At 42.4% G+C, this 26,095-nt stretch overlaps 1 protein-coding gene across 2 annotated transcripts in view; it reads left to right on the top strand.

Moving 5' to 3' along the window:
- Positions 1-26,095, top strand: part of cd276 (CD276 molecule) — a 66,507-nt gene that overhangs the window by 24,602 nt on the left and 15,810 nt on the right. For both annotated transcript variants that reach the window (XM_084038700.1, XM_084038701.1), the window contains exons 5-6: positions 18,623-18,760; positions 22,357-22,398. In XM_084038700.1, the coding sequence (XP_083894826.1) occupies positions 18,623-18,760; positions 22,357-22,398 (180 nt within the window). The remainder of the gene's footprint in view (positions 1-18,622; positions 18,761-22,356; positions 22,399-26,095) is intronic.

The following is a 26,095-nucleotide window of genomic DNA, read 5'->3' as shown; positions in this document are numbered from 1 at the left end:
TGGTATTAATGAACAATCGAATGATGGAAAGAAACAGCTTTGGTCCTCAAATGAACCATGGCCTGTCTGCTTGCCCGGCCAGCATGCTTACCAACCCCCCTCCTCCCTCTCCTCCTCCTCCTCCTCCTCCTCCACCTGTTTTCATGGCTTGCACTGTCTCACACGTCCAGCCTTTTCTGCACACTTTGTGCTACTCGAAAAAATAATACCGGTCCTCATTCACCAAGTTTTCCTATTTGGGATTTGTTCTTTGGTTAGAATAGAATCTACAGAGAGCACACTTGCACACTCACTTTATTACAATAACATGTTTTTATCATTCATCCGATTTTTGGAACTGTGCCCGGCCAAGGCCCAGCCCCCAGACCTGGTTCCATAAGGGGGGCTTACAGTTTCCCTTTCCTAGGCGGCACTTGTGGGGACGATTCCTATAGGATCAGCGAATCACTCTTGGTCTGGCCCCTCCTCTGGAAGCAGACTTGTTTCTCGAGAACAAAGCATGTTTTGGGGGATCAAGAGTCTATATCCTATAATTTTTAACTGATCCTTTTCTGAATGTGGAGCTTTCGCAGTGTATCCCATCTACTGGAGCTGTGTGATTGCTGCAGCGTGGTGGCTGATGGCTGGGTTTCAGGGCCTGTCACTGAACACCCTCTGCAAACGCCACCCCCACTCCGTCTGCTTGCTCTCAACGAGGATGGCGCCATTTCCCCGGCATCCCCTCTGCTGGCACAGCATTTACAGTGAACAGTGTGCGGATGGAGATATATAGAGTAGGGGAAGGAAGGAGACAGAGAGATGAGGCAGGGAGATAGAGAGCTAGGGAGACAGGGTTAGGAGGGGTGAGAAGTGGATGACAGAAAGCAAGATGGAGACGAAAACGTTTGCTGAGTTCAGAGTTGTGGCACTACGGCCTGACAAGCAGGAGATGGACTCTCCGAAGGGGAGGGGGATCCCCACAGCCTTCCACCCCACATGGCGTGGAAGGCTTTTTTGCTGAATTTTACTATCTAGCTGGCATTCTCTTGCTTTCACTTGGCAACGCAGCGGCTCAGCAGTTAGCACTGTTGCTTCACGGAAAGAGGATCCCGGATTTCTTTCCCAGTCCCAGTCATGTCTGTGTGGCCTTGGCTTTCTTTCCCTGTGTTGGTGTGGGTTCTCTTCCGTCCCTCGGTTTCCTCACACATTCACACATTCAATAGTGTATAGTATATAGTTACTACAGTCAGTTTTTCTATCAAATGTTAGCATCTTAGGATTTTGTGAATTCATTTAGAATGAACCCATGAAATACAAACAGCCAATGGAACGCCCTCTCCTTTTTATTTTGTGGTATTAATGCCACATAGTAAGTGATGAGAAAACACACATTACATCAACAAAACTTAACATCTAATAGGGATCGATGTTATGTGTATCTAAAGAGTCCATAGAGGCAGATATGTTTGCTACTCTATTTGTGAGAGGCAACAAGAAGATCAAAATGAAACAAATATAGTAATTGGTTGAAATATACTATTAACAAATCTCAGCATAATTTATAAAATATGTTTTCTCTCTTCTTTGGAAATTCTGATTAAAATGCTTCAACAGCAACATCCGGACAGGCACGAAAGGGAGGGTGGTGACAGGCTGCTTAGGAAGGGATGTCTTCGATCAATCTAATGTAACCCATTTTTTTTTCATACTAATCTGTAATGGCCAAATATACAGCCAATAACAGCTGAGTCCTGCCCATTCTTTGAGCCAACAGCCACCCCCTGTATCTGCAAATTACTGATACACTGCTGTTGGTGTGTTTTGCATATTGGTGGCACAACTGGTTGGAATCGTCTGGGCCATGTGTTAGTGGCTGTGCATCAACAACTGTCCTTTTTTGTCAAATGTTTTTTAACTAGCTGTCATGGACCCAGCTTGGCTTTGCTTCTAGTACCAATCTTCCCTGAATCTACTAGTCCAGGATTGCCCAATTCAATCAACTTCATCATAGGCCCATGTGCAGGAATAAACACGGTCGCTTATTCCACGTTTATTCCTTTGTTCAGGAATTAATATGGAATACACATGGTCGCTGAGCATTAGTGTCAGATCCTTCAAGTTTCCTTCAGACTCTTTTCTAAGGTGACTTCTTCTACTCCAGGTACAGCACTGTTTTAATGGAGCACATTTCCCAGAGGAGATTGTTTCTTACTGTGTGATTGCAAAGTACGTGCATGATAAACTAACCTTCGCTGAGTAAATCAAGGTTAAAAAACATCTTTAATTGCAATATAAACATTGACCTTTGCTGTGAAGATGGAATCTAACGATGGTGGTAGATGGTAGGTTGGTCTGCCTGATAGCAATTCAGCTATTCATTACACGGCTTGCCTTCTTCCCCTCTTTACTTTCTCCTGACTGTTAAGTCTTCAGCGCTTGATTCTGACATCACGTTTTCATTTAAATAGCTGCCTGCCACACTTACTCTAGCAATAAGGCGCTCTATCTTCTATTGTTCCTGAGAAGTCCCTCAATGAGTGTTTTTTTCTGAATGTTGTTTTGTACGTAATTTTTTCCCCCTTAGTATCTCTGAAGATACTGTGTGGCGGTTTTAAACAATGTTGTGTCTCAAACTGAAGCGAAAGCATTGCTGCGCTCACATTGCCAAAGGACTGAGCAGAAAGATACCGTGATCTACTGGTTCAAAGATTCTCTCATTAGAGTAACTGTTGGGGTGGAATTGCAGTTATTGCAATTATTCATGAAATATTGTACAAGCATGTTTGCGCCTTTCTCTGGTAGGACCTTCTATCAAAAGCTATGTCAGTCAACTCGGGGGTAATAGGTTTCCCAATATCATGTTTTTGCTTCCAGCTTCTATAACAAACCACTGTGCTGATCCTTGTTCTCTACTGAACAAGGTCTAATTTAAATGCAATTAACAGAGCCTTCGGAGAAGCAGAAAACAGCAGTATAAATGAATCTGTTGTCAGTAGAGCAGCTAGCAGGCAACTTTCCCGACGGAGCACTATATTAATTAGTGTCCAGTGCACAAACAGGCCTTCTCTCTCCTGCTGAATGCTTGCTCTGTCTTATCAGCAGCCCAGCCAGGGAAAACAACCGAGTAGACAGATGAAGTAATGTAGGCAATCTAAAATAAATTCAGGTAGGCAGCAATAGCACCATTGTAAGCACATTAATTCCTATCAGGATTATTCATTTGGGCCACTTGCTGCTGTCAATTCTCTTCTGGGCCTTCAGTATAGGAAATTTTATCCCTCTATTATGGCCCGAGCAGCAGTATTTGTCATGCTCCCAGTCTTACTGAGACTCTGAGGGATTGTTGGGTTGGATTCAGTTGTGAGTCACTTTCTGGTTTGCAGTCTTTCAGAACATTATAATCTTTTGTGCTGGGATTCATTTTCATTCTTTTGTAGTTCCCTCTCTGCCATGTTGACTTTTCACCATTTAAGTTTGTTGCTCTGGTTTGATGTCAAAATGCTTTACTTTGCCACAATTAAAAGCAACGGTGCTGTAATATTTTCTTCCAGGATAATTGTTTTATTTTTTTATGTTGTTGATACTTGTTGATACTTTATTTACAATTTTTGGAGAAAAAGAAAGAAACAAAAAATATATATATATATAAATAAATAATGGCGTTGACATTTACTTAAATAATCATACATTTAGTTTGTACAGGAAAAAAAAAAATAATTTAATTTGATTCAACCCTTATTTAGCCAAGATAATCCCACTAAGATTTTGAGTTTCATTTGCTAGGAGGGTCTGGCCGAGTTTGGCAGCATAAAAGTGTCACAAGCTCCACATAGTAACACAAATAACAAAAAACAAAACAGCAAAGGGTTAAAAACAACAAACAAACTTTATGTTTCACATAAATGGGATTACAGACTCAAAACAAACCAGTAAATTGCATCAACCCAAGAAATGTCCTGCGGTGCCAGGACACGTTTGGCATTTTATTCTGTAAGAAAAGGTCATCACTCTGTGTGTGGGTGTGTGTGTGTGGATACGTACTGTAAGTGTTGTTTTTGTGTCTGTCATGTGCATACAGCAGCAGTTATTCCTGTCCTCTGTATGTCAACATGCATGTGATCAAAAGTCTCCGTCTTAGCTCTGAGACCATCATATCATGGCAGTGTGATCTTGCTCACCGCCTCCCCCTCACAGCCAGTCTGACATCTTTATGCCCGTCCCTGGCCTGGTGGAAACCTGTCTCTCTTGCTGTCCTCCCTCACGTTCCTTTTTTGGGGACACTGTATTTATGATGGCAGTAAACGCACAAAAGCCCTCTTTTGTTATTGATCGGGTTCATTTTGATTTGGACTCACAGCGAGGACTATCATTGGGACCGGTGGGGCCCCGCAGTGTACATTTCACACAGCTCCCCGCTAAATCCTGTAAGAGGGATTGGTTTCGGGAGGTCTGGCATCAGTCTTGGCTTCACGATATGAAATCATGTTAGTTTCAGCTTTTTCAGTTTCACTGGGAGAATAGCCACCAACAAAAATGGCTGGGCACACCTTCAAAGTTTGCTTGTTTAGTTATTCAGCCCCGTTTATTTGATGTTTAAACTCTGCGCCTGATAACAGCGTGAATTATTGTCCTGCAAACGGATGTTTGCAACCTCAGTAAATTGCTTTGTTCTGCGCATGCAAACAGTCCAAATTAGTGGCTGGCTACACACAAAGAGCATTGTCTAGTGCTATAATGTGTTTTCAATTAGGAGGCGTTGAGAGATTTAGCTTATTCTCGGGATAGGTAGCTCTTTTCTACGATAGCTCTCGAGACCAGTAATTGATTACAAAGTGTGAAATGGAAGTTAAGAACGGACCGAGTGTGGTTGCGTCCCAGAGGAGAGGAGTTTCAAGCAGGCGTAACCCTCAACTAGCCTACCCCCCCCACCGTGACAGCTTGACTTGGAAGATACGTAAGCACCCACTGACTCATGCGTGATAAGAAACGCACCTATTACAGAGGCCCCTATTTCAACCCCGGTGTCAAATATCACAGTAATGACTGTGATGAAGCCACGCTGCGGTCGTGCCCCTTATGATACCAGTTTGAATGGACAGTAGCGCGCGATGACTCACATCCTCTTCGGGTTGCATTAATATCTTCCCACTGACTCGGACTCAGTAGCCACGCCTGTCTCCCCAGAGCGCGACGACTCGTGGCTCATTACAGACAAACTGTCCACAAGGAAACAAACTCACTCCTCTTACCTTATTAATATTGTCAACTGTGTTTAATTTCATCACTTGCCCTCCTCGCGCGCGTTGCCGCCGTAAGTGCGACTCTTCGTCAGCGGCGGAGACAGCTCGGTGACCCACACCGCAAGAGTCTGTCATATCTATAATGTATCTGTCTCGATGCTTTCACCCACTTACTCTACCAGATGAAGAGTGATGCCATTTGTAATGTCGGGTCGTTTTCCTGATGTGGTTGTTAGAAGGGTTAAGCAGTCCAAACAGGGTTACACAGCTAAGAGTGTCTCGGGGAACTATGGCTGTGCTGCAGAATCAAGAAATGTAGCCCTGCCAACCCGAAGGCTGATGTTTGGGAATTGGTCAGAAACAGGTTAGCTGTAATATTAAATATGATTTAAAGGAATATTATGACATTTTGGGAAATATAATCATTCTGTTTTCTTGAGAGTTTGGTGAGAAGACAAATACCACATTTTTTTCTGCATTACTGTGGCCCTAGAGTCAGTAGGTAGTTGTAAGGCAAACTTTGAGCAGATTTTCTGCTTTCTCTGCGTTTCCAGACTTTGTGCTAAGCTAAGCTAATTGGCTGCTAGTTGTAACTTTATGATATGAGAGTGGTATCGATCTCTAACTCTCAGGCCAATAAAGCAAATTAGCCCCACAATTTCAGGAATTCAACAAATAAGGCGCACACATGTATCCCATTTTTGTGATACATGTACATGTAGGCCTACCATTCTTTGTACCTCTATATTCTGAAAAAGGATTTGTAATTTCCAATGATATATCTCATGTGGCATCCCACATATTGAATGTTGTTGCAGGCTGCAAAAATGACACACTAGGCAGCCAAACTGATGTCCTTGGATTTCAATATTTCACTTCACCTCCTGGTAAAGCCACGTGATGTAAAGTGATGACATTGTGGGCGCGATGATGTAACCGGTTACAGTTTTGAAATATGTGCTGCTTCAGCAGAGTGATGACTGACATCCCAGAGATGAAAGTAAGTGTGTCTTGTTTTGCATTGTGAACCGCGGGAAGAATTAGTGCCGGTACTCCAACGGAGGGAAAAGAAGCTGTCAAGGTTACAGAGAAAAATAGGATTCAAGTTGTAATCCTGTACATTGTAAATCTGCCATTGATTTACAAGAATGTCTTAAATAATGTTTCCCCCCTGTATTTTCCTGTTATTTATCATAGGTTTTAAAGCAAGGGGCAGACAGCTTCAAAGACAGCGGTAGTGTGCATCATAATGGGTGTCAAAATATGATAAAGAGGGAGGAAAAGAGGGCAAACTCCTTTTTTTTAACACTTGCTTCAAGGTCTCCCTGTCATTTCAGCACAGTGGGGGCTATCAAGGTCTGTTGTGTAACCAAAACAAGAACATTGCACAATGTCGGGTGCTAATTGCTGGTAGAAGTAATGGCAGAATTTGAAATACTTTAAGTGTACGACCCATTATAAGAGTCTGCTGGCTTACCTGCACCAACAATAGTGCTTCTAAACCGTGGTTCCCCATGCAGCTATTGGTCTGTTGGATGAAATATGTCTCAAATTCATAGCCCATGTGAAAGAGTTAATTTTTTATTTATTTTAAGATTTTTTTGAGGCATAGACGCCTTTTATTAGCAGTGGATAGATCGGAAACATGAGGAGAGAGAGGGGATGTGACATGCAGCAAAGGACCTCCCGCCGGGATTCGAACCGGGGTCGGCTGCGTATGTACGTTCGTACATGGCATGCGCTCTAACCACTCCGCCAACTGTGCGCCCCTTATTTTGGTTTTTAACCAGAAAATGCTTGCCTAGCATGCATGCTGTTTATAGCGGTGGCCTGGATCACACACTCACACCTGGGAACAACCGCACACTTGTTCTGCCAGTCACTGAGAAGCTCTACAGTAGAGCTTTTGGGGTTAATGCCTCACACAAGGACAGCTAAACAGCAGCCTGCAGCCTTGTGAATTGTTTTCTGCCTTGTAACCTTAAACACACACACACACACACACACACAGAAAAGTATCTTTATTTTTATCAGTTTCACTCTTTCTCGCCTCTCTCTCTCTTCTCTTTCTTTTTGGCCAATTTTTTCCTGCATTTATCTATTCAAGGCTAGCAGCCGTTAATATTTATTTGTTGACATTATGATTATTATAAGACGCTTAAACGTTTAGCAATGCCAGGTTTCATCTTTTTGTTTGGTCTCTGCCTTAGACTTTTTCCAGAACCTTCTAATATTGCCCTCAGTGTAGATATCTTACAGTGCATGAGACAATAAATGTTCTTATTTGTGTATTAGCAAGCCTTGTTTTAATCATAGTGTTTTGTGGGAACTGCTACCCTTGTGGGACATTGGTATGAACATATTGTCCCTGACTCCTTTTTCAGCCAGAGGATGAGCATTTTCTCAGGCTAAATGACTTAGCTACGCACACGTTGTGAGACCGTGATTAGCTATATTCCACCGAGAGAGAGATTTACAGAGTCGTTTTTTTTTTTTTCAGTCTGTCCAAGATATCATATTTTGAAAGTGCTGGAAGGAGACAAAGTATATTTAAGCAATAAGCTACGAGAAGCTGTACTTGACAGTGATTTTGGAACAGCTTAGAGGCATTGTTAATGACTCTTCTAAAAGAACTGTAGTAGCTCCGAGTAGCTTTTTGCTTTTTGTAAAATGACTGCAATTAAAAAATAATGTAAATGTGCCATGAATGTTACATTTTATTTCTGTAATACATTATACTTTTTTTTAACAGTTTGAGAGGTGGCTTTGGGTTACAAGGTATTTTACAAGAACTTCAAACACACTCAATTAAAAGTGGGTGAAGAAACTGTTTTATGATTTAAACTCAATATATGACTGGATTAAGAGGAGCTATATGTATCGATCTGACTGAGCCCGTAATGGACTTTGGAAAAATGTTTCAGTGCTTAAAAGCCTAAAATCTTTGAAATGTCTCTTTTTAATAATTTCATATTGCAATGAATCCCAGTGCTAGCGTCCAGATGGCAGCCATTTATTTAAGATAACAATATACGATAATGCCAAATGTCAGTGTGAAACAAAGTTATGTCCTTCCAGCTAGATGGGTACTATTGCGAAGTTTGAAGAGATTTAATTCAATGATTGTACAGTATATTGTATGATATGAACTATATGGTTTCATGACTTTGCTAGGCATTCTCTTCGACGTCTCCTCCCACCAATATGCACACACATTCTTGGAAAGGCTCTTGATTAAGTCTACACTCTTTCTTTGATCAGAAGAGTGATGTTAGGGAAAGTTATCAGCCTCTCGCTGATAACTATCTGTCCAGAGAAATATATTCAAATAAGACACCATAACCCTGCTGGCACCAAGAGTGTTAGAGGCGTTAGCTAAACCTGACCTCTGACCTCCCCGAAGACAACAGCTGTGTTGTTTCAACATTGATTTTATTTATTTGCATTCAAACTGAGCAAATTATAGTGCAATTATGTGGATGGGTTTTTTCTTTGGATGAATGGCTAACAGGAACGAACTGACCTTCTCCAAAGTCTGAGCTCGGCATAGCTTGAGTGCTTTGAGAATATCCATCTGTCTCTCCAGTAACCACCAAAGACTGCAATGGAGGAAAATGAGAAATGCTGTTTTATAATGAGAGCCCTAGGCAAAGACATACAGAGACATGTCTTTTAAAGAAATCTGTCATTATATATTCTCCTAGTAAAACTGCAGAGGGAGAAGCATACTAAGAACTTGCGCTCTTTGAAGACGTTTAGCCACTTCTTTAATGTTTTGGATAGAATTGCATTGCCTCCCTAGGGTTAATCGATCGATTAATTTATCTATATATCTTTTATATATATATACTGTATATATGTATATATATATATATATATATATATATATATATATATATATATATATATATATATATACATATACACACACACATATGAATGTCATGCGTGAATTAATTTTACCTGCTGAATGGGGACACATAATGTAATCATTGCACCGGGTCAAAAGAGATGCATAGACCTACTGAATAAACAGAGGATTGTGTCTGAGAACAAAATATTCCAACTTTATGGGCAACAGCGTATATACACACACAAACACATAGGAGTAAGTGGTGATGCTGTGTAGCTCTGCCATTACAGATTCACAGCAATCTAAAGAGACAAAAAGCAAACATGAAAGTCTATTACAAAAGCTGGTGCAACTAGTGCGTGTGTTCCTGACTCAAATGCACACTTGAATGGATGGTTCAATAAGTGTCATGTTAAAGTTCATATCTTGAGTGATATTTCTTACCCACTTTGCACTATACTGATGTAACAGAGGAGTTGTTTCAGCAATAGGTGTGCCCTTCACAGACTGTCTCCAGAGAGTTTCAACTGCAGTTTGTTCTTCGTGCAATGAGCCATTGGAACGGGCGCAATGGCGTTGTGGCTCATCTACCATGTTAGCGCGGCTTTCCAGAGCAGGGACTGAATATTATTTACTGTTTGTCTTTATGTGTCATTGAAGTATTCTATGTGTAATGAGCCCTTTTTTATGCCTTTATCTGTGCACTTTATCACTTAAAGTCATTCCCCACTGCATGCAAATACATGCTGATATAATAATGAATCAGGATCAATTCGAAGCTGCACTAATCTTTTTTTTTTTTGCATTGGTAATGTGTTAAATGAATGAATATTATGTCAAAAGAGTTGTTACAAAACCTATAGAGAGTTATCACCTCACTATGCAAATACCCTTTTTTGTGGTACGCATTTTTCGTGTTTGGTTGAGTCTCACCGCTCTCAATTCTGTTGTTGTTGGTGAGGACCAGAAAAGAGCTACAAGGAGATTGAATATTAGACTGGCGAGTGGTCAGAAAAGTAACTCCAAATGAATGCTGATATTACTCTGGATGTGTACATAGGTTAACCATTGGCTGACGTGTTTGCAACAGCTTGATTTGATGATAATATGTCAAAATAATAATAATAATCCTGCTTTAAGAGGGCTTAGATGTTGTAGGCCTTAGATGTTGAGCCTGGATTTGTTTAGCAGGATAAATGCATAAGCTTTGTTTTAAATGCCTCTTTAATCCTTTCAGATTTGTCCTTGCCACTCTGCTCTCAGCTCCTCTACTTCGGCATTAACAACTAGCCAGATAGTCTGTTTTGGTACTGATAGCTGTCACTAGTGATTTTCTCCAACACATCGTCTTGCTTTAAAGCTAATTAAAAATGTAGACACAACACAATGTTGTAAAGTGAGTATTCCACCCAAGTTCGCCTGCATTGCGAAGATGGCCTAGTGAAGAAATGGAGCAACTAGAGGGTGGAAAAAAACAGAAAAATCAATAGTCCACTCTGCCTCCAACATCTTAATGCCACTTTCAGTGGAGAGGGATGTGTGGAAGTGATGGAGTCTCTGTCAGTTACTAGACATCAGAGGAGTTTTTAATTGAGGCCCCAGTGGGGCTGAGAGGGACATGGGAGACGTTGAGAGAGAGAGAGAGGTAGCCCAGGCCAGTGTTAGATGAGGTGGGCAGGCCGGCTGTGAGAGGGCATTGTTGTCCACTTTCATCCTTCACCGAGAGCGCTGGGTAGTATGACATGAAATTTACAGCACATCACTATATTGATCATTTATGGTATATGATGAGATGCGGTATGTTCTCTCTTTTTAAGAGACTAAGTAAAGTAACAGTTTATTACTGGAAGTTATGATCAATTAACTGTTTGCGGTTTGCAGTGGTTCTTGCAGGAGAGTTTCATAACTGCACAGCTGTGTGTGTGTGTGTGTGTGTGTGTGTGTGTATGTGTGTGTGTGTGTGTGTGTGTGTGTGTGTGTGTGTGTGTGTGTGTGTGTGTGTGTGTGTGTGTGTGTGTGTGTGTGTGTGTGTGTGTGTGTGTGTGTGTGTGTGTGTGTGTGTGTGTGTGTGTGTGTGTGTGTTAGGGTGTTGTTTGCTTCTCTTTCTCATAAAAGCTGCAGTGCAGGTTCAGGATGTTGTTTTGGGTGAAATGTTTGCTGTTTTATGTACCATGGATTCTGTGCTTTTATCATGTCCTTCCACGTCTGACTTGTCTCATCATTAGGACAAGGTCTCCAGCAACAGTGCGTTGTGGTTTCGCTTCTCACACCAGTGCTGCCAGTACTACTCGTGTCTGAGCTGGATTCTCATACATTGCTCATACTTGCTGACACGTTTCCGCATGATTTGCACATGTCTCTGCCGTCTTTCCTCACCCGCTTTTTTCTTAACATGCAAATGTACATTTGTTTTAGTGTAAAAGCGAAGCACACTGGTTTAATATATGCATGAAAGCTGATGCTTGAGGCACAATTTGACGTGACATTTAATATCCATTCTGGACCGGAACAAATGGTGAAGCCAAATCTGCATTAGGCTAGTTTATTCTGGTTATACTGCCCACCTCTACCTCAGGCCATTGTTTATATTCCAGCATAGAGCTATTACATATTCTCACACCTCTGTGCCTGTAACGTAGCCTCTGCCTTGCTAACACGACGACCATGCAGTTGGCTCTGAGCTGTATATTCACTTAATTAGCCAGTCTACTGGGTATGGGATTACCTTCAACTGTAAAGATGAGAAAACTCCCTCTAACCTTGCCTCTGGCATATCTGAGTAAGACTTGAAATCATCCCATTGAATATACCTGTGACTTAGCTGTGACACTGGTCTCGTTTACTGGAGGAATACATGAAATGCTGGCAATTATTGAGATTACATTACTTTTTTTTTTTTTTTTTTGGGGGGGGGGGGTGCCCCATCACATGAATTAGTTATGAATGTCTTTCTTAATTATGAATTCATAACAGTAATCTACTCTATATGTGCATTTATGTTTTAGATAATGTGTGTGTGTGTGTTGTGTGTGTGTGTGTGTGTGTGTGTGTGTGTGTGTGTGTGTGTGTGTGTGTGTGTGTGTGTGTGTGTGTGTGTGTGTGTGTGTGTGTGTGTGTGTGTGTAACAACACAAACATGATTTACTCATTTGAATTAAGGGTAGCTTAACAGGCACAAGCAGTGCTAAAGTCAGCAGTTCTCCATCTTAAAAAGAGAACTCCACCTATATTAGACAACACCTGTATTTTGAGATACTCCTATTGACTCCATGCATGGATGGTAGACAATGGAGTTTGAGCAATTACTTAATGCTGTTTCTCTCTGAAATTAGATTTTTCGAAAAAGGCGTAGGCTACAGTTAGTGATGCTGTGGGCTCCATGGTAGCTCCGACAGCTACCCGGAGTAGCACCCTTCACTTAGTGGTTTTGGGACTCAAGCTCAGTCCGTCTCTACGTCTCATTGTAACCCCTTTCAGTCGTGTGTGACTGTTGGGTGGAAGGGAAGGGAATATTCACCTGGATCAATCAGATTAAATTCTGATTTACCACACTATCTGGTGATTCTAAATCCATAGCACTGCTCTATGGCCAGGGTACCTCTGGACTGTGAGCAAACTTCCCACTAAAGAAAGGTCAGACCACAAAAACCACAAAAGACCACAAAAACCTCATTGGGATTCCAGCCCAGTCCAGCAATTCACATAGTTACCAGCTCAATGCCTGCTCGCTTACGAACCCACAACCCCAAACTCATTCAACCGCTTGTTTCCCCCCTCCTTGGGTCGCTTGGTCTCTCACCCGCTTTACCCTCTTCCTCCAACCTTCACTGAATAACTAACTCATCCACCTTGCTCTCCTGCTCACCCTCCGCCACTTCCCCCATCACCACCAGATGGCTTTTATAGTTCTCCCGCTGAGAAAAAAAGAGAGGGCTGTTAGAAACTTTATTCCTATAAATGCAAAGCCATTACTCTGTTTTAATGTGCACGTCTGCACATCATACACTCTTGTTTGCCACGAGCCCATAGCGTCAAGGGAAGGGCAATAATGTCAGACAAATTGTATAAGTAAATGGGCGCTAGGTCGTCCCAGAGACGAGCACATTGCTTCCCTGCATGCCAATAAGACGGTGAGGTAGCATCTAGCTGAAAAGCAATTTATTGAAATGCAAAAAAAAAGGAGCGAAGGCTCAGAGCAAAGATGCTGAGAGGACAAAAAACCTGTCGTCATCCATCTCAGTTTGCCAAGATTTCCCCGTACAAGTGAGCGTCTTGTCCTCTCCCAGAGAGGAAAGGTGTTTCCTAGAAATATTGCAAGAATGGTTGGTGTGCATGTGTGGTCACAAGCCTTTCATGCTGAGGCTGAATGGGGAGGGTTTGATGGACACCTTCAATGCTGATAATAAAGGCCGGTAATTGAAACTGAAGCTGAAACAAATTCAAAGTCATTCGTTCAATGTAATCCTAATATTCACGCTCATGTTTTTCATTCGAGCTAATCCGTGTCCTCTGACACAGAGGCCATCTTCTTTCCATTAGCACCATTGTTATTGTTTCTGCCAATCTCTTTCCTGTGAGATCGGCGGCAATACATAGAAACTGAATAAAGGAGTTTAAATCACCAATATCGGCTTGCACTCACCGAGGTAGTGTGCATCAATCACCTTGCCAGTGTTGGGTGAATGCGATTGTGTGAGCTCCGGTTTTGTCTCACTGAGGTTTATATCTCACTCACTTTACTTCCCTGCCTTACTGTATTGTCTGAATGAATGTCTTCATCTCTGCCACGTGAATCATTGTTAGGGAGATATATAAGCCTATTTTGAGTCCCGGGCCTGGCTGTGCCTCTCTGGTCTCCAGGGCTGTATAGGCCCTCCAGCAGGGCCGGGCCCTGCTGCTGCTCAACCCCTGGGCTAGCCCCTAGTCCACCTCATTCTTCTCTGATCAACACTCCTCCTCTACAGGTCCCCTTTCTCTCTTCCCCCTGTTTTCACAACCAGGCAGAATAAGGTCAGGTTGTTCATCCTGACAATGAAAGGAAAACCTAATTGACTCTTCTTCTTCCCTTCCACATCCCTCCAGCTTGTCTACAATGAGCCTTGAGGCTCTTTTTAGCCTGAAGTCATCCTTCTGTCAAGGGACATTATTCTCCTTTGGTCACAGCTTAAGAGGCTGGGTTTCTTCTAGGCAGGTAAAACTGGGCTGACAGTTGGAGAGAAAGCAGCTTTGATCTCCACCGTCTTCACGTTGCAGAACCAAGATGACAGGCAAGGGGGTTTTAGGAGCATTTTATTCCACCAAAGGTGCTGGAGAGAAAACACTCAGGCTTGTAAAAATGCCTGCAAATCTTGGCTCTCACATTCACTGAAGCCCAAACAATACCTAAGTTGGCCCCTTGCGAGTCCCCTATAGTGTCTTTCAGAGACTAAGGGAGCCTCATTTCTCACTGGTGATGTGCCCTGTGTTAGAGGCTCCATATGGAGGTGGTGTTTTATCATACTCTTGCCTGCCCCCATTAAATATCTATTTTTACCGTAGCAATCTGCTGTGGCCTCCAATGATACACAAAACACCTACGATGAAGCACCACCTATAAGAAGTATCAGTGGAGGGTGCTCTCCAGGTGTGGTCGATACGACCGGTAAAGAATGTTGCACACATTAATTGAAGGTGCATTTGTAGTTACCAGTCAAACCTCTTCGTTATATATCATTTTTATATGTAAGTCTGATAGTGCTCTACAAAAAAGAGACTGCAAGGCAAGGGATGGACAGAATAAGACATTACATTATATGCACAATATAATGAGCGTAATACAGCATCACCATTTATAGCCTTTAAAACTGCCGTTGTGTTCACTCAATGCCTTGCAGACACAGTTTCAATGACATCTGAACTACTGAAAATCCCATTTAAAGTAGACTAATATGTTTCTGACTACTGGATCTATTAGTAATGCATGAAACAGATGTTACCCTTTGTTGTTTTGTCATTTTATGTCACAGAATGTATTAATATACCTAAGATAATACATAAGACAGTGGTTGACGGATTCATGGAAAATGGTGTCAGCAAACCGCTGCTGCAGACAGTGGCAAAGTGCAAATCTCAACATTACCAAGTGCAATTCTACTGACACACATCAAGCATATCGAATCTAATAAAAACAAAATCCATAAATGCTGCACACAGTTTCAATGTGCCGAAATGTGCAGAATTTCTTTCACAAGGTACCAAGTTATGACAAAAAAACCCTGAAAAGATCTGCTAAATCTAGAGTGTCATTTTATGTACGCCGACAGGGTACAGACATACTTCAGCCCTTTTTCCATTTTGTGTTTGCTAGTTAACTGACATTGAGTGTTGACATCAGCAGAAGTGAAAGGAAGTAAATACAGACAGGGTCTCTGTTTACTGTGTGGCATTTGAATCAGTTATTATCTTTGTTTTCTCTATCACATCTTGTCAAGTTGTTATAGACACACTTCCCACTTTTTTGATGTGTATTCTGATGTGCGCTACTCGTTCGTAGTATTGAGAAAAGCTGTGTGTCAAGTGAAGTTTGCCCTGTTTGGTGCAGCTCTGAAGTCTGCAGACTCTGGGTAATGTGACAGTGCAGCCCAAAGCACTCCATCCTTACCCTTGCACAGAGGGAATAGGGAAAAGGGGAGAGGCAGGATAGGTAAACAGAGCCATTAGAGACAAATCTATTTCTGAAGAAAACAAAATCACATCATCAAACAAGAGAAAAAGAAAAATATGATCCTGCAGCCCTTTGGGCCCCGGCGTAGCAATGATAGCCGACTATGGCATTTGTCTTTATCAGCCTGCCTTGAGGGAGAGTGTGGTGGGAAGGTGTGAGAATAAAAAGGGAATGAGAAAGACAATGGAAACAAAGCACACTGCGTCTTCCTTACTCGTCACAAAGAGCTAGACACATTTTTTACTTTTCTGACTTCTTGTGTATGATTATCACTCTTTCATACATGTTTTGTGGTTTTCGCTGGTAGTACGAAGTGGCTCTCATATGGTCATTCTTTAAAAATAACAGAGCGAAGGGCTCGGTGGACAGCGAGCCACAGCATCATCAGTCATGACCAGCCCAGGGAGGCACACGCAGCTTCATCAAAATGACAAGATTGACTTTCCAGATTTTATCCTTTTCTCCGTGACATTTGGTTGTTTAGTTTTTGCTCTGCAGCAGTACCAGAGAGGCATTGTGTATCGAGAGACTCTCTTGAAATAGATTTGGTGTATATGGCACTATAACATTTAGATTATAATCATTACAAGGCATGTATAACATGTAATATACATTCAAATCTGCCTCCCCAACAAGTATGTCTATATTGCAGTCAGAGGCATTCTTTTTAATATGCGACTGCCATTCCACCAAGGAGTAGTAATAATACAACTAAGAATCTGCAGCCATGCAAGCAGCTCTGTGGGGCTATACTTAGGCACAGCGGTGCTTTCGGCTAAATACTAATGACAACATGCTGATGTTGGGCAGATATAATATTTACTATGTCAACCATCTTTGTTGAGATTTTTCGCATGCTAACATTTGCAAATTAGCACTTAATGCCAAGCACAGCTGAGGCTGATGGGAATGTTAGTAGTTTTGCAGGTATTTAAATGCTGGGCAAATACAAATTTTGTTGGTGATGCTAGATAAAAAGTCAAGGGATCCGCAGTTATTACAGTTTATCCTGAGGTGGTATGAATGGCTATCTATCTAATATATTGTTATGGGTGCTCCATTCATAATTTTGGGGGCTGATTGCTGGAAACAGTATAGGCTGAAACCATAGACTGTATATAAGAAATGGACTAAGTCATTGTGACGTCACACATTGGCGTTTTAGATAGATAGATAGATAGATAGATAGATAGATAGATAGATAGATAGATAGATAGATAGATAGATAGATAGATAGATAGATAGATAGATAGATAGATAGATAGATACTTTATTGATCCTGAGGGAAATCCAAGATATTGTAATTAAACTCATCAGATCGGCTCTTCTAATTGGTGGCCTAGTGATCGGAATCCCCATAATAGTTGGTGAGACATTTCAATCAAAACAACAAATATGAAGCTCATGTTTGGGTGAGAAGAAAAGTCAGGGGATCATCAAAGTCATTAGACTTCATGTTCTGGGGACCATGAATGTCTACTAAATATCATAGCAATCCATCCAATAGTTGTCGAGATATATTGGTCTGGACCAAAGTGGCGAAATGACCAACAGACAGATTAGAATTACCATCCTGACAGCAGAAAAAAAGGCTAAACTGACTTTTTAAAACGATCCTTATCTATCATCGGTAAGTGCATGTCTCTTCCTCCTCCCTTCTATGGCCCTCTGTGGCCTTTCATTAACTCTGTTCCGTGGGACAATGGGGTACATTTGCTTCTGGATCAGATAGACTGGATTTCCATCTGAGAATTGATCACCTCCCAAAGGACGCCTCTGTTTGCCCTCCATCTTGGCCGGGCTGTATTGTAGTCCGTCTGCATAGCTTACGCCAAGTCCTTACAGATGCTCCATCATTTCCTATTTCCAGTGCCAGTCATTTGTCAGTCTTTTTTTTTATTATTATCTGCCCAGAGCGGACACTCTCTGAGGGAGGCCTGTTTGTGCTACAGCCAGACTCACAGCTATTTAGTGGCTCTGTTTTCTTTTCTTCCTCCTCTGTTCGGCCTGAATACCCCTGGGAAATTTGGCTTTGTCTCTGATATCTTTGTTCTGCTGACCATTTTTTATTCCTCCTCATCAGTTAGCATTTTGCCAACAACATGCTGTCACTCATGTTGATGTCTAATTGTCTCCAAAGTAAGAGTGTAATGGCCCAAAGATATACTTGTACTCATAAAAGAAATCTACCGTCCCATGTTTGTTTTTTTCTCGTTTTTTTATTCCTTGTTCTTATTTAAAATATATCACTGGATATTGACTTTTTCTTCCCGTTCAGGGTGAAAATTTAATTATAATCATTAACAATTTTCAAGAATATTAAAGCAAACGCATCAGAAAGTCGAACATCTGAGAAATGCGTGGCAGAAGGCAGGGGGTGGGATAGTTAGCGCCAACACCCTCTTAATGCCGTGCCAATGCTGTTTGAGTGAAACGACAACACAGTCTTGTGCAACTGCTTAGCTATCTGCCATCTGGACCCAATTGAATGACTCAAGTGTCTTAATTGGACGCGGGTAAAGAAGCTCCTACCCCCATTCACATTAAGCAAAGGTTGTCACTCATTGCGTTGTTTTTTTTTCTCACAGTTTTTCTGTTTCTGGAAATTCAACCTTAGAGTATATGACGAGGCCGATGACGACGATGTGTCATCATGTTGTGCTTCATGTTCTGCCGTCTGGATAATTCAGGATTTTTATGACAACGAACTCAAACAGCAAAATTGCTCAATGATGAATTCATGGTGATGGATACAGCTGTGACAGTTGTGCTCTTATTTTAGCACTGCAAGAGTGAATAATGAGGCTCTCCCTTCTCTCTCCCTCCCCCCTTCTGCCCTCTGCTTCAGGTCAGAACATCGCGTTCCCCCCGGTGGCTCTGTGGGTAACTGTTGGCCTGGCCGTGTGTCTGCTGGTGCTGCTCATTGCCCTGGCTGCTGTCTGTCGCAGGAAGATCAAGGAGAGCTGCGAGGAGGCCAGGAGAGAAGGTAAAGGGAATAGAAGAGAAGAGGGGGGGACAGGTGGCTCTGCACAAACAGCACCAGTTTATATTCTCACAATTCAATGATGATGACTCACTTGAATATCCATGTTTAATCCTCAAGGTTAGATAACAGCGTGTTTTTTGGGCTGCCTTTCCTTCATTAGGGGGAATAAGAAATGTGAATCTCAGAGCGGTGACAACTGTGGAGCTATATGCACAAAAAATAAAGTCATGAAATGATTTCCTATTTTTCTTCTTTTTTTTTTTTTTTTTGACTGTGCTGGCCCATTGTGTACACAACTCAAGGGCTTGCTGAATAATGGATGCTAACCTATCATGCTCTCAGGCCCCTTTCAACCCTTTTCAGGACCTTCATTAAAATGCAGAGTGACTCCTTAATCTCTTCACATCGTAGTCCAGTAGATGATGTGCATGACTGCGGCATGTTGCCGAGATCTTGTGCGAGGCACAACTAAAAGCGGGGAGAGAACGAGCAGAAAAGCAGTGATGAGATGTTTGCCGCTCAAGGAACTTTGAGCATCCAGAGGGAGTTCTGCTTAAAGCGTATGGGCAGGATCTCGGATGGTGGGCAAAGAGGAACATCATTACTCGGGTCCAGTAATTAGCTTTGCGGAGTAGCCGAGGATCGCCGCAAGTGCAAAGAGAAAAAGGTTTGAAATGAGATAGATAGTGCAGAGCCACCAGCTCTGCTGTAATGAGATCCGCTCAGAGTGGAGAAGACATTTAAATAAAGGTCAGCCAGTGTCTGCACCAGGGCCCAGAGGTTTAAAAATAAATATGGAAGTGACACAGACTCAGAGGAAAGAGTAAATAGCTTCATGGAACATATGCAATCAAATGAAATGGAAAGGGAGAAATATAATGCTGTTTCTCCCAAAAAGGCTCCTAAGGTTTTGCGGCCCTTTTTCTTAAGTGGGGGAGGGATCTGAGCTGCTACTGAAGGTGGGATTGATTATGTGGTCATCCACTGTCCACTCTCTTGAAAAGTTAAGTCTTATTATGTCACCTGCCAGCAAAGCTCCCGTAGTCTTTGGTGTTTTCAAGCACAAAGCCTGAAGAGTGGGAATGCTGACGTACTCACATATCATGCAGGCTCTTATACTCCTGATACAATGATACCATATGAATACAGATGTGGATGGGGCTTAAAAATAAGATTGGTATGCACATATCCAGAGCTGTGGGGAGGGCAGGAAGCAGGGAACTGCAACCTAATTGTGGTTGTCTTATCTTTTAATGGCGTTCCCGGGTATAGCAGATTGAAGTTGACTCTATCTTCCGCCGTGTCTGGGTAGAAGAGGGTGGAAGGGTCAGTAAAAGTGGAGAAGTGAGTAAGTCATTTTTCTTACCTGTCATAATGTATGTGGAGCACCCGAGTGTGTATTGTAACAGAGCAGAGCGGCTTGTGGAAGCTCAATTCCTGGGGCAGTGCTGTATCTCAGCAGTAGCATGGTTCTGTTCTCTCTGAGCTTTTCGTTCTTTTCCTCCCTCGTTTCTACCCTTACATAATTACTATGTATCTCATATATGCTCTCTGAGTCCTATCTAGTCTCACGGTTCCATTTCTCCAAAGCGTATTTTGCATTTAGATAAGCATGTGATTTAATCAGACTTACACTTGGATATCATGTGTAGGTGACATGGGACTGAGCTCCCCAGTGTGACGGATGAAAGTCACGAGGGAAGCAGTGTTATCCCCCTGGGTTTTCACCACAGTGGTTCACACGTTTCGCAGGGGTAAAACCCTCAGGTTTACCATGGACCTTCGAATGCAGGAGACTCTCATTAAATACGTGGATTAATTTCACTTCAAGTCTATGTAGCTATCTAACACTTTCAAAACCAGACTTTTCTAACACTCTTGATCAAAATGTTGGCCAAAGGAAGCAGTTTGTTCCTCGGCTCTACTTCTTTTAAATGAGCAAAATTCAGTCGTCATGATTTGATAATCAAAGAGAGAGAAAATGAATTAAAACCTCCACAGCACAAGCGTTGCTGTCATTAAGCCATATGTCTTAGTATGCACAAAGGGTTTAACAAGAAGGATGCCATGCTGTTTCTAGGGTGCAAGAATGAATGAATTAGACTAATTAGTGTATTTATAGTCCTATAGGTTTACTAACAGGCCATTTGCTTTTGCTTGCATTTGAAACGTTCAGATGTCACAGCAGTGTTTGAAGAGATTCCATTCTGTGTAGTGGAAACGTAGAGGCAGAAGGGGGGATGATGAGGAACAGTAACCGTGTTCTGGCATCAGTGAGTAGTTTTATTATCCCCGGACTCTCTCGTCTTCTATGTGGTTTGTCCAGCTTTGGTGCGTCAGTCATCGGCACCCTTCTTCTTACCTCCACACATCTGGGATGCAGCCAGCAGGGGCATAACATTCAAACACTCTCAATGTACAAGGAAAGCAGATCTCACTCCCTGCCCCGTGGATGCCCTCATCTTCACCCTGACTTTAAATGAGCCTCACTCTCCTATCAAAGCCCCGTCCCCCAAGGTATTTCCTCTGCTGCAACAGTGGTGGGACTCTTCGATTTGTTGGTGTTGAATGAAGCGGTGAAGGTAAACAGCCTCACAGATCTATGTCAATGTCACACCACAGCCCTGAAGATGTGAAGCAGTGGGTTTTTAGTGCTTTTCTCCAAGGTGCTTTTGTGGATTTTATCGTATAAATGTTCACATTATTAACAGGTTGACCAGAATAGATATTCTAGACATTCCAGATGCCAACAACATATCATCATCAGGAGTATTTTTGGATAATGTCTCAATATGTGAATATTTATCATTTCTTAAAACCTGATTTCAATATACAACGTATGGAACATGGAGGAAGATAAATAATGTTGTTTAAGGAGATGTATACATGCTGCTTGAATCTGGAAACTCAGCATGTTCTGCTGCTGCAATAATAATATAGTAGTCTGCTATCAGAGTCAACCATTGTTTATATAGGAATATAAACAAATGGATTGTGTTGACTTGACATTTCATTTTGTTCACTTTTCAGTTTAATCAAATATATCAGACACTTAATATTGGATTCTGAGCCCAATTGCTGTGAAAATTGTGTCATGGTATTAATATTAGTCGCTTGGAAAGTCTGTCTCGGACCTATTTTTAGCCCCTATGTGTGTGCGCATATACACGCCAAGTGTGTATAAGTGTGACAGCCATCACTGGGTTGCCTCCCTAACTCTGTTGACAGTGGGTTTTCAGAGAACCAGCAGCTAAAGCCTAATGTGATTACTGTCTTTGCAAAAAGGGCTGGATAGGAGGTTAAGGGGTGTGTGTGTGTGTGTGTGTGTGTGTGTGTGTGTGTGTGTGTGTGTGTGTGTGTGTGTGTGTGTGTGTGTGTGTGTGTGTGTGTGTGTGTGTGTGTGTGTGTGTGTGTGTGTGTGTGTGTGTGTGTGTGTGTGTGTGTGTGTGTGTGTGTGTCATCATATAGCTCTCTCTCCACAGCTTGTCCATTGAGCTGTGAAGGATCAGCTAGGCTTGTGATGAAGTGACGGCATTGCGTGAACGCCTTTTGTGCTGTGGCTCCCACTGATTATGGCTCCTCTGTCTCCCCCACAGCTGAAGAGGCCAAGGAACTAGAAGAGGAGGAGTCAAAGACAGGTCAGCAAATCCACAAGCCTCATCATCTGCATGTATCAGGGACCTGCTGTATCTTTTATCCAAGCACTGCTGCACAAATGCTGGTCAGCAAACATAAATCCACTTATTAAATTCCACAACCTTTAGCTAAAACCAATACTGGTATATTCAAATTTAAATAGAAATACGTTTAATCTTTCGCGTTCAGCACTTTAAGCAGTGTAATGATGCAAGGGCTGTAAACACTGTCAGTAACAGGCAACAGTGCATTTTATTCACTGGAGGGTGCATCAAGTGGGCTGGCAGACCAGACTGAGCCTGCAAACAGGGCAATTCATTCCACATGTGCAAAATCTCATTGAAAGCTTGGTCTAGACTTGTATTTTTTTAACATCACATATGTTATTTACACGTACAGCGTAAAGCATGAAACAATATCAAATAATGCAGGAATCTCCCACAATTTAGTCTTATATTAAAATGAGGTCCAGGTGGCATGGAAGGGATCCAAAAGAACAAGTAACTGAATGTTAAGTTGGTTTACTGAAGTGTGAGGGAATGCTGATGAAGCATGAGTGCACGTGAGAAATGAGACCCGCTTCAGGCACTGGAATCATTCAACACAGCAACCCAGTGGCATAACTCTTCCACTGTGTGTGTGTGTGTGTGTGTGTGTGTGTGTGTGTGTGTGTGTGTGTGTGTGTTGAGGCAGAGAGAGGGAGCACTAATTTAGTGATGCCAACAAGCTGTTTTACATTATACATTCCCCCAAAGCTACAGCTATAACAGTGAAATCTATCTTGTCTATAAATTTAATGGTAACAAGTTCCACAAGTTCCAAATTTTCGCAAAAATGCCAACATTAGTGCTGCCGCGTCCTGCACTCAAATCATGCTATTTAACAAGCTGAAACGATTTTTGCACTGAGCCCTGGCTGAAATGTGTTATGCAAATTATTTAGTGAGTTGGAATATGTTGCTTTTTTTATTTGATTTTTTTTTTTTTTTTTTATGAATCATCCAGGAAAATGTAACCTTGCACCACTTAAAGTAATGGCAAGAAGGAGCGATACAAAACATTTTGCATAGACATTTCATGACTGTTCAAAGTCGAGGATTTAAACCGTGAAATAAAGATGAAGAAGACTGAGAGTGTACAGCCACGCTAGCGGCTCTGTGAGGCTTTACTAAAGTAGAGTGGTGCTTCCAGCTAAATGTTAATGTCAGCAGCAGGCAGACATGCTCACAATGACAATGCTAACATCCTGATTGTTAGCAGGTAGAATGGTACAGAGGAAAGAGTAAATAGCTTTACTACTGGGCTAAAATGCAAACGCTAACATGCTCACAGTGCCAACGCTAACATGCGGATGTTTAGCATGTTCAGCAACATGGTTTAGCATGTTAGCATGTTAATATCAGCTAATTACCATTAAACTCAAAGTGCAGCCAAAGCTGGAGTTTCTGTTGGTTGCCTAGCAGGCTCATGTCAGTGAAAATACTTCAGGAAGTTGAAGAAATCCAGGACATAATCTCCGAAACACAGCAATTTGTCTATTTACACCATTTTCTTATGGTTGAAACACCCAAGAATGTGAATTAGTGAGCTGGTAGGCAGATTGTGTTTGTTTTCCCACCTGTTTCCAGACTTTGAACTAAGCTGTATAGCTTTATATTTATCGTACAGACACTTACTCCCGGAAAGAATGCGAATGATGTGACACCATACGTTGCTTATTATGACCTTATGAGTCCAGAATATATTTTTGCCATTAACAAGAAGAAGCAAGCTGCTTGTGTCTTCCCTGCCTCAGTGACTACACCTCACAGTCCTGAGCAGTTCTCCCTCAAGCGTTAATGTCATTAAGTGAGTTATTCATTTGACTCCTTCTATAGTCTGATTGAATTATTTAGCCTTTCTGTGAACGCCAAAGTTAATACCATGTGATTTTAATAAGCTGAGAGGTGAAGGAGAGTCTCTGAGTGAAGGGGGACAATGACTTTCACTCTCCCAACGCCTCTCTCATGAATCTTTCAGAGAGATCTGTGCAGCCAGGAGCGGGGTCAGCCATCTCACATACACACACTAGTGAGACTCCAGCTCTACTCAACTAGACTCAATGGGAGCTGCTTGTTTTTTGGGTTTACCATGAGCATTGTGGATAGTTCCTTATACCGGGTACTTTTTGACATCACTTTGGTAAACGTTCTGTAAACAATTAATAATAGCATGACATGCAACATCCTTTACAAACCCACCTGTGGGCTTCAGTGCCCACAGGGAGGGAAGGAAGGACTGGACAGTGTTTAGTTTCAGAGTTTATTCTCCCCTTGCCGCAAACGTGGCGCAAAATAAACAATCACAAATATAAACAAGGAAGAGCCGTATCTACGACTGCTGACGGTCAGTCCGTGAGCGCTCCTGCGGCTCCTCCGTTCCCAGTCCTCTCACAGGACCCAGCCTACTGCAAGAGACCAGAACCAGGTTACAAGAATGCTTATATAGCTGACTGATTACCCGATTCTGTCCAGCTGTCTGAGCGTCGGCTGAGCCACTCCTCCCTCTCCTCCAGCAGCCGGCGCCCTCACCACACCCCACTGCCACACCACCATTTTTAAATAGCCGTACAATTGAGTGTTGCCTGTTCAGCGCTAGCTAAAGACCGTGTTGTGCCTGTACTCTGATGACAAGATGGCAACTTGCAGCCACCTTGGCTCCGGCTGCCTCCCGTCATCGCCCCAGCACCTGGCTGATCCAGGTGGACATTGTGGGCGGTGAGCTGCTGAAATCGAGCTAAAGGCTCTGCCTTCTGAGATCACGCTGTAAGCACTCCAGACAGGAACCTTTGTTTCGCCATCTGGCTCCAATTGCGCTGACAAAGGCAGAGGTTCCCGCATGAGACAAAGGAGCTGAAATGAGCCCCACTTTAATAAACCCCGCGATGATGGGGAGCCACGTTTGTGTGTTATCTTAATGAGCTGTCCAAAGGAGAGCGTGCCTCCCCTTTCAAAGCCACCCTGATTTTAACAATAACTAGGGGACGTGCACTCATTCATTTGCAATGGGGTGGGATCCCTTTGTTGCCTATAGAGCCGAGGCAAATAATGTTAAACAAACAGCGGAGCTCAAATTCTGGATATATTTGCAAGTGGCTTAAGAGCAACCCATTCATTTACATTTACATTTAGGGCATTTTGTAGACGCTTTTGTCCAAAGCGACTTACAATAAGTGCATTTGTCAAAAGAAAGAGACCACAACATATCATTGCCGATAAAGTAAGAGTGAAAAAATAGAAACAAGTGTTAGGTCCTCGTCTGAGTAAAGTAGTAGCATGATCAAAGTGCTATAGGTAAGATCATAGAAGTGCTTTTTCTTTGGGGGGGGGGGGTTGTTAGTGGGTCATGCAATGCAGAGTCGAGGTGAAGTCTGAACAGGTGAGTCTTGAGTCTTTTGTGACTCTGCTGTCCTGACATTGGTCGGGAGTTCGTTCCACCACTGAGGACCAGAACAGAGAAGAGTCTGGACTTTTGTCTACGTTTGTTTCATTTCAGCGATGGTGGTAGCAGCCGGCCAGCTGAAGTAGAGGAGTGAAGTGCTCGTGTCGGGGCGTGTGGTTTGACCAGTGTTTGAAGGTAGATGGGTGCCGTTCCATTGATGGCCTTGAAGGCCAATGCCATCATCTTGAATTGGATGCGGGCTGCAACAGGGAGCCAGTGG

This window comes from Eutrigla gurnardus (genome assembly GCF_963514095.1).
Source record: "Eutrigla gurnardus genome assembly, chromosome: 1".
Taxonomy (NCBI): domain Eukaryota; kingdom Metazoa; phylum Chordata; class Actinopteri; order Perciformes; family Triglidae; genus Eutrigla; species Eutrigla gurnardus.
Note: the sequence above shows the minus strand (reverse complement) of the source record. Positions and strands in the feature narration are given on the sequence as shown.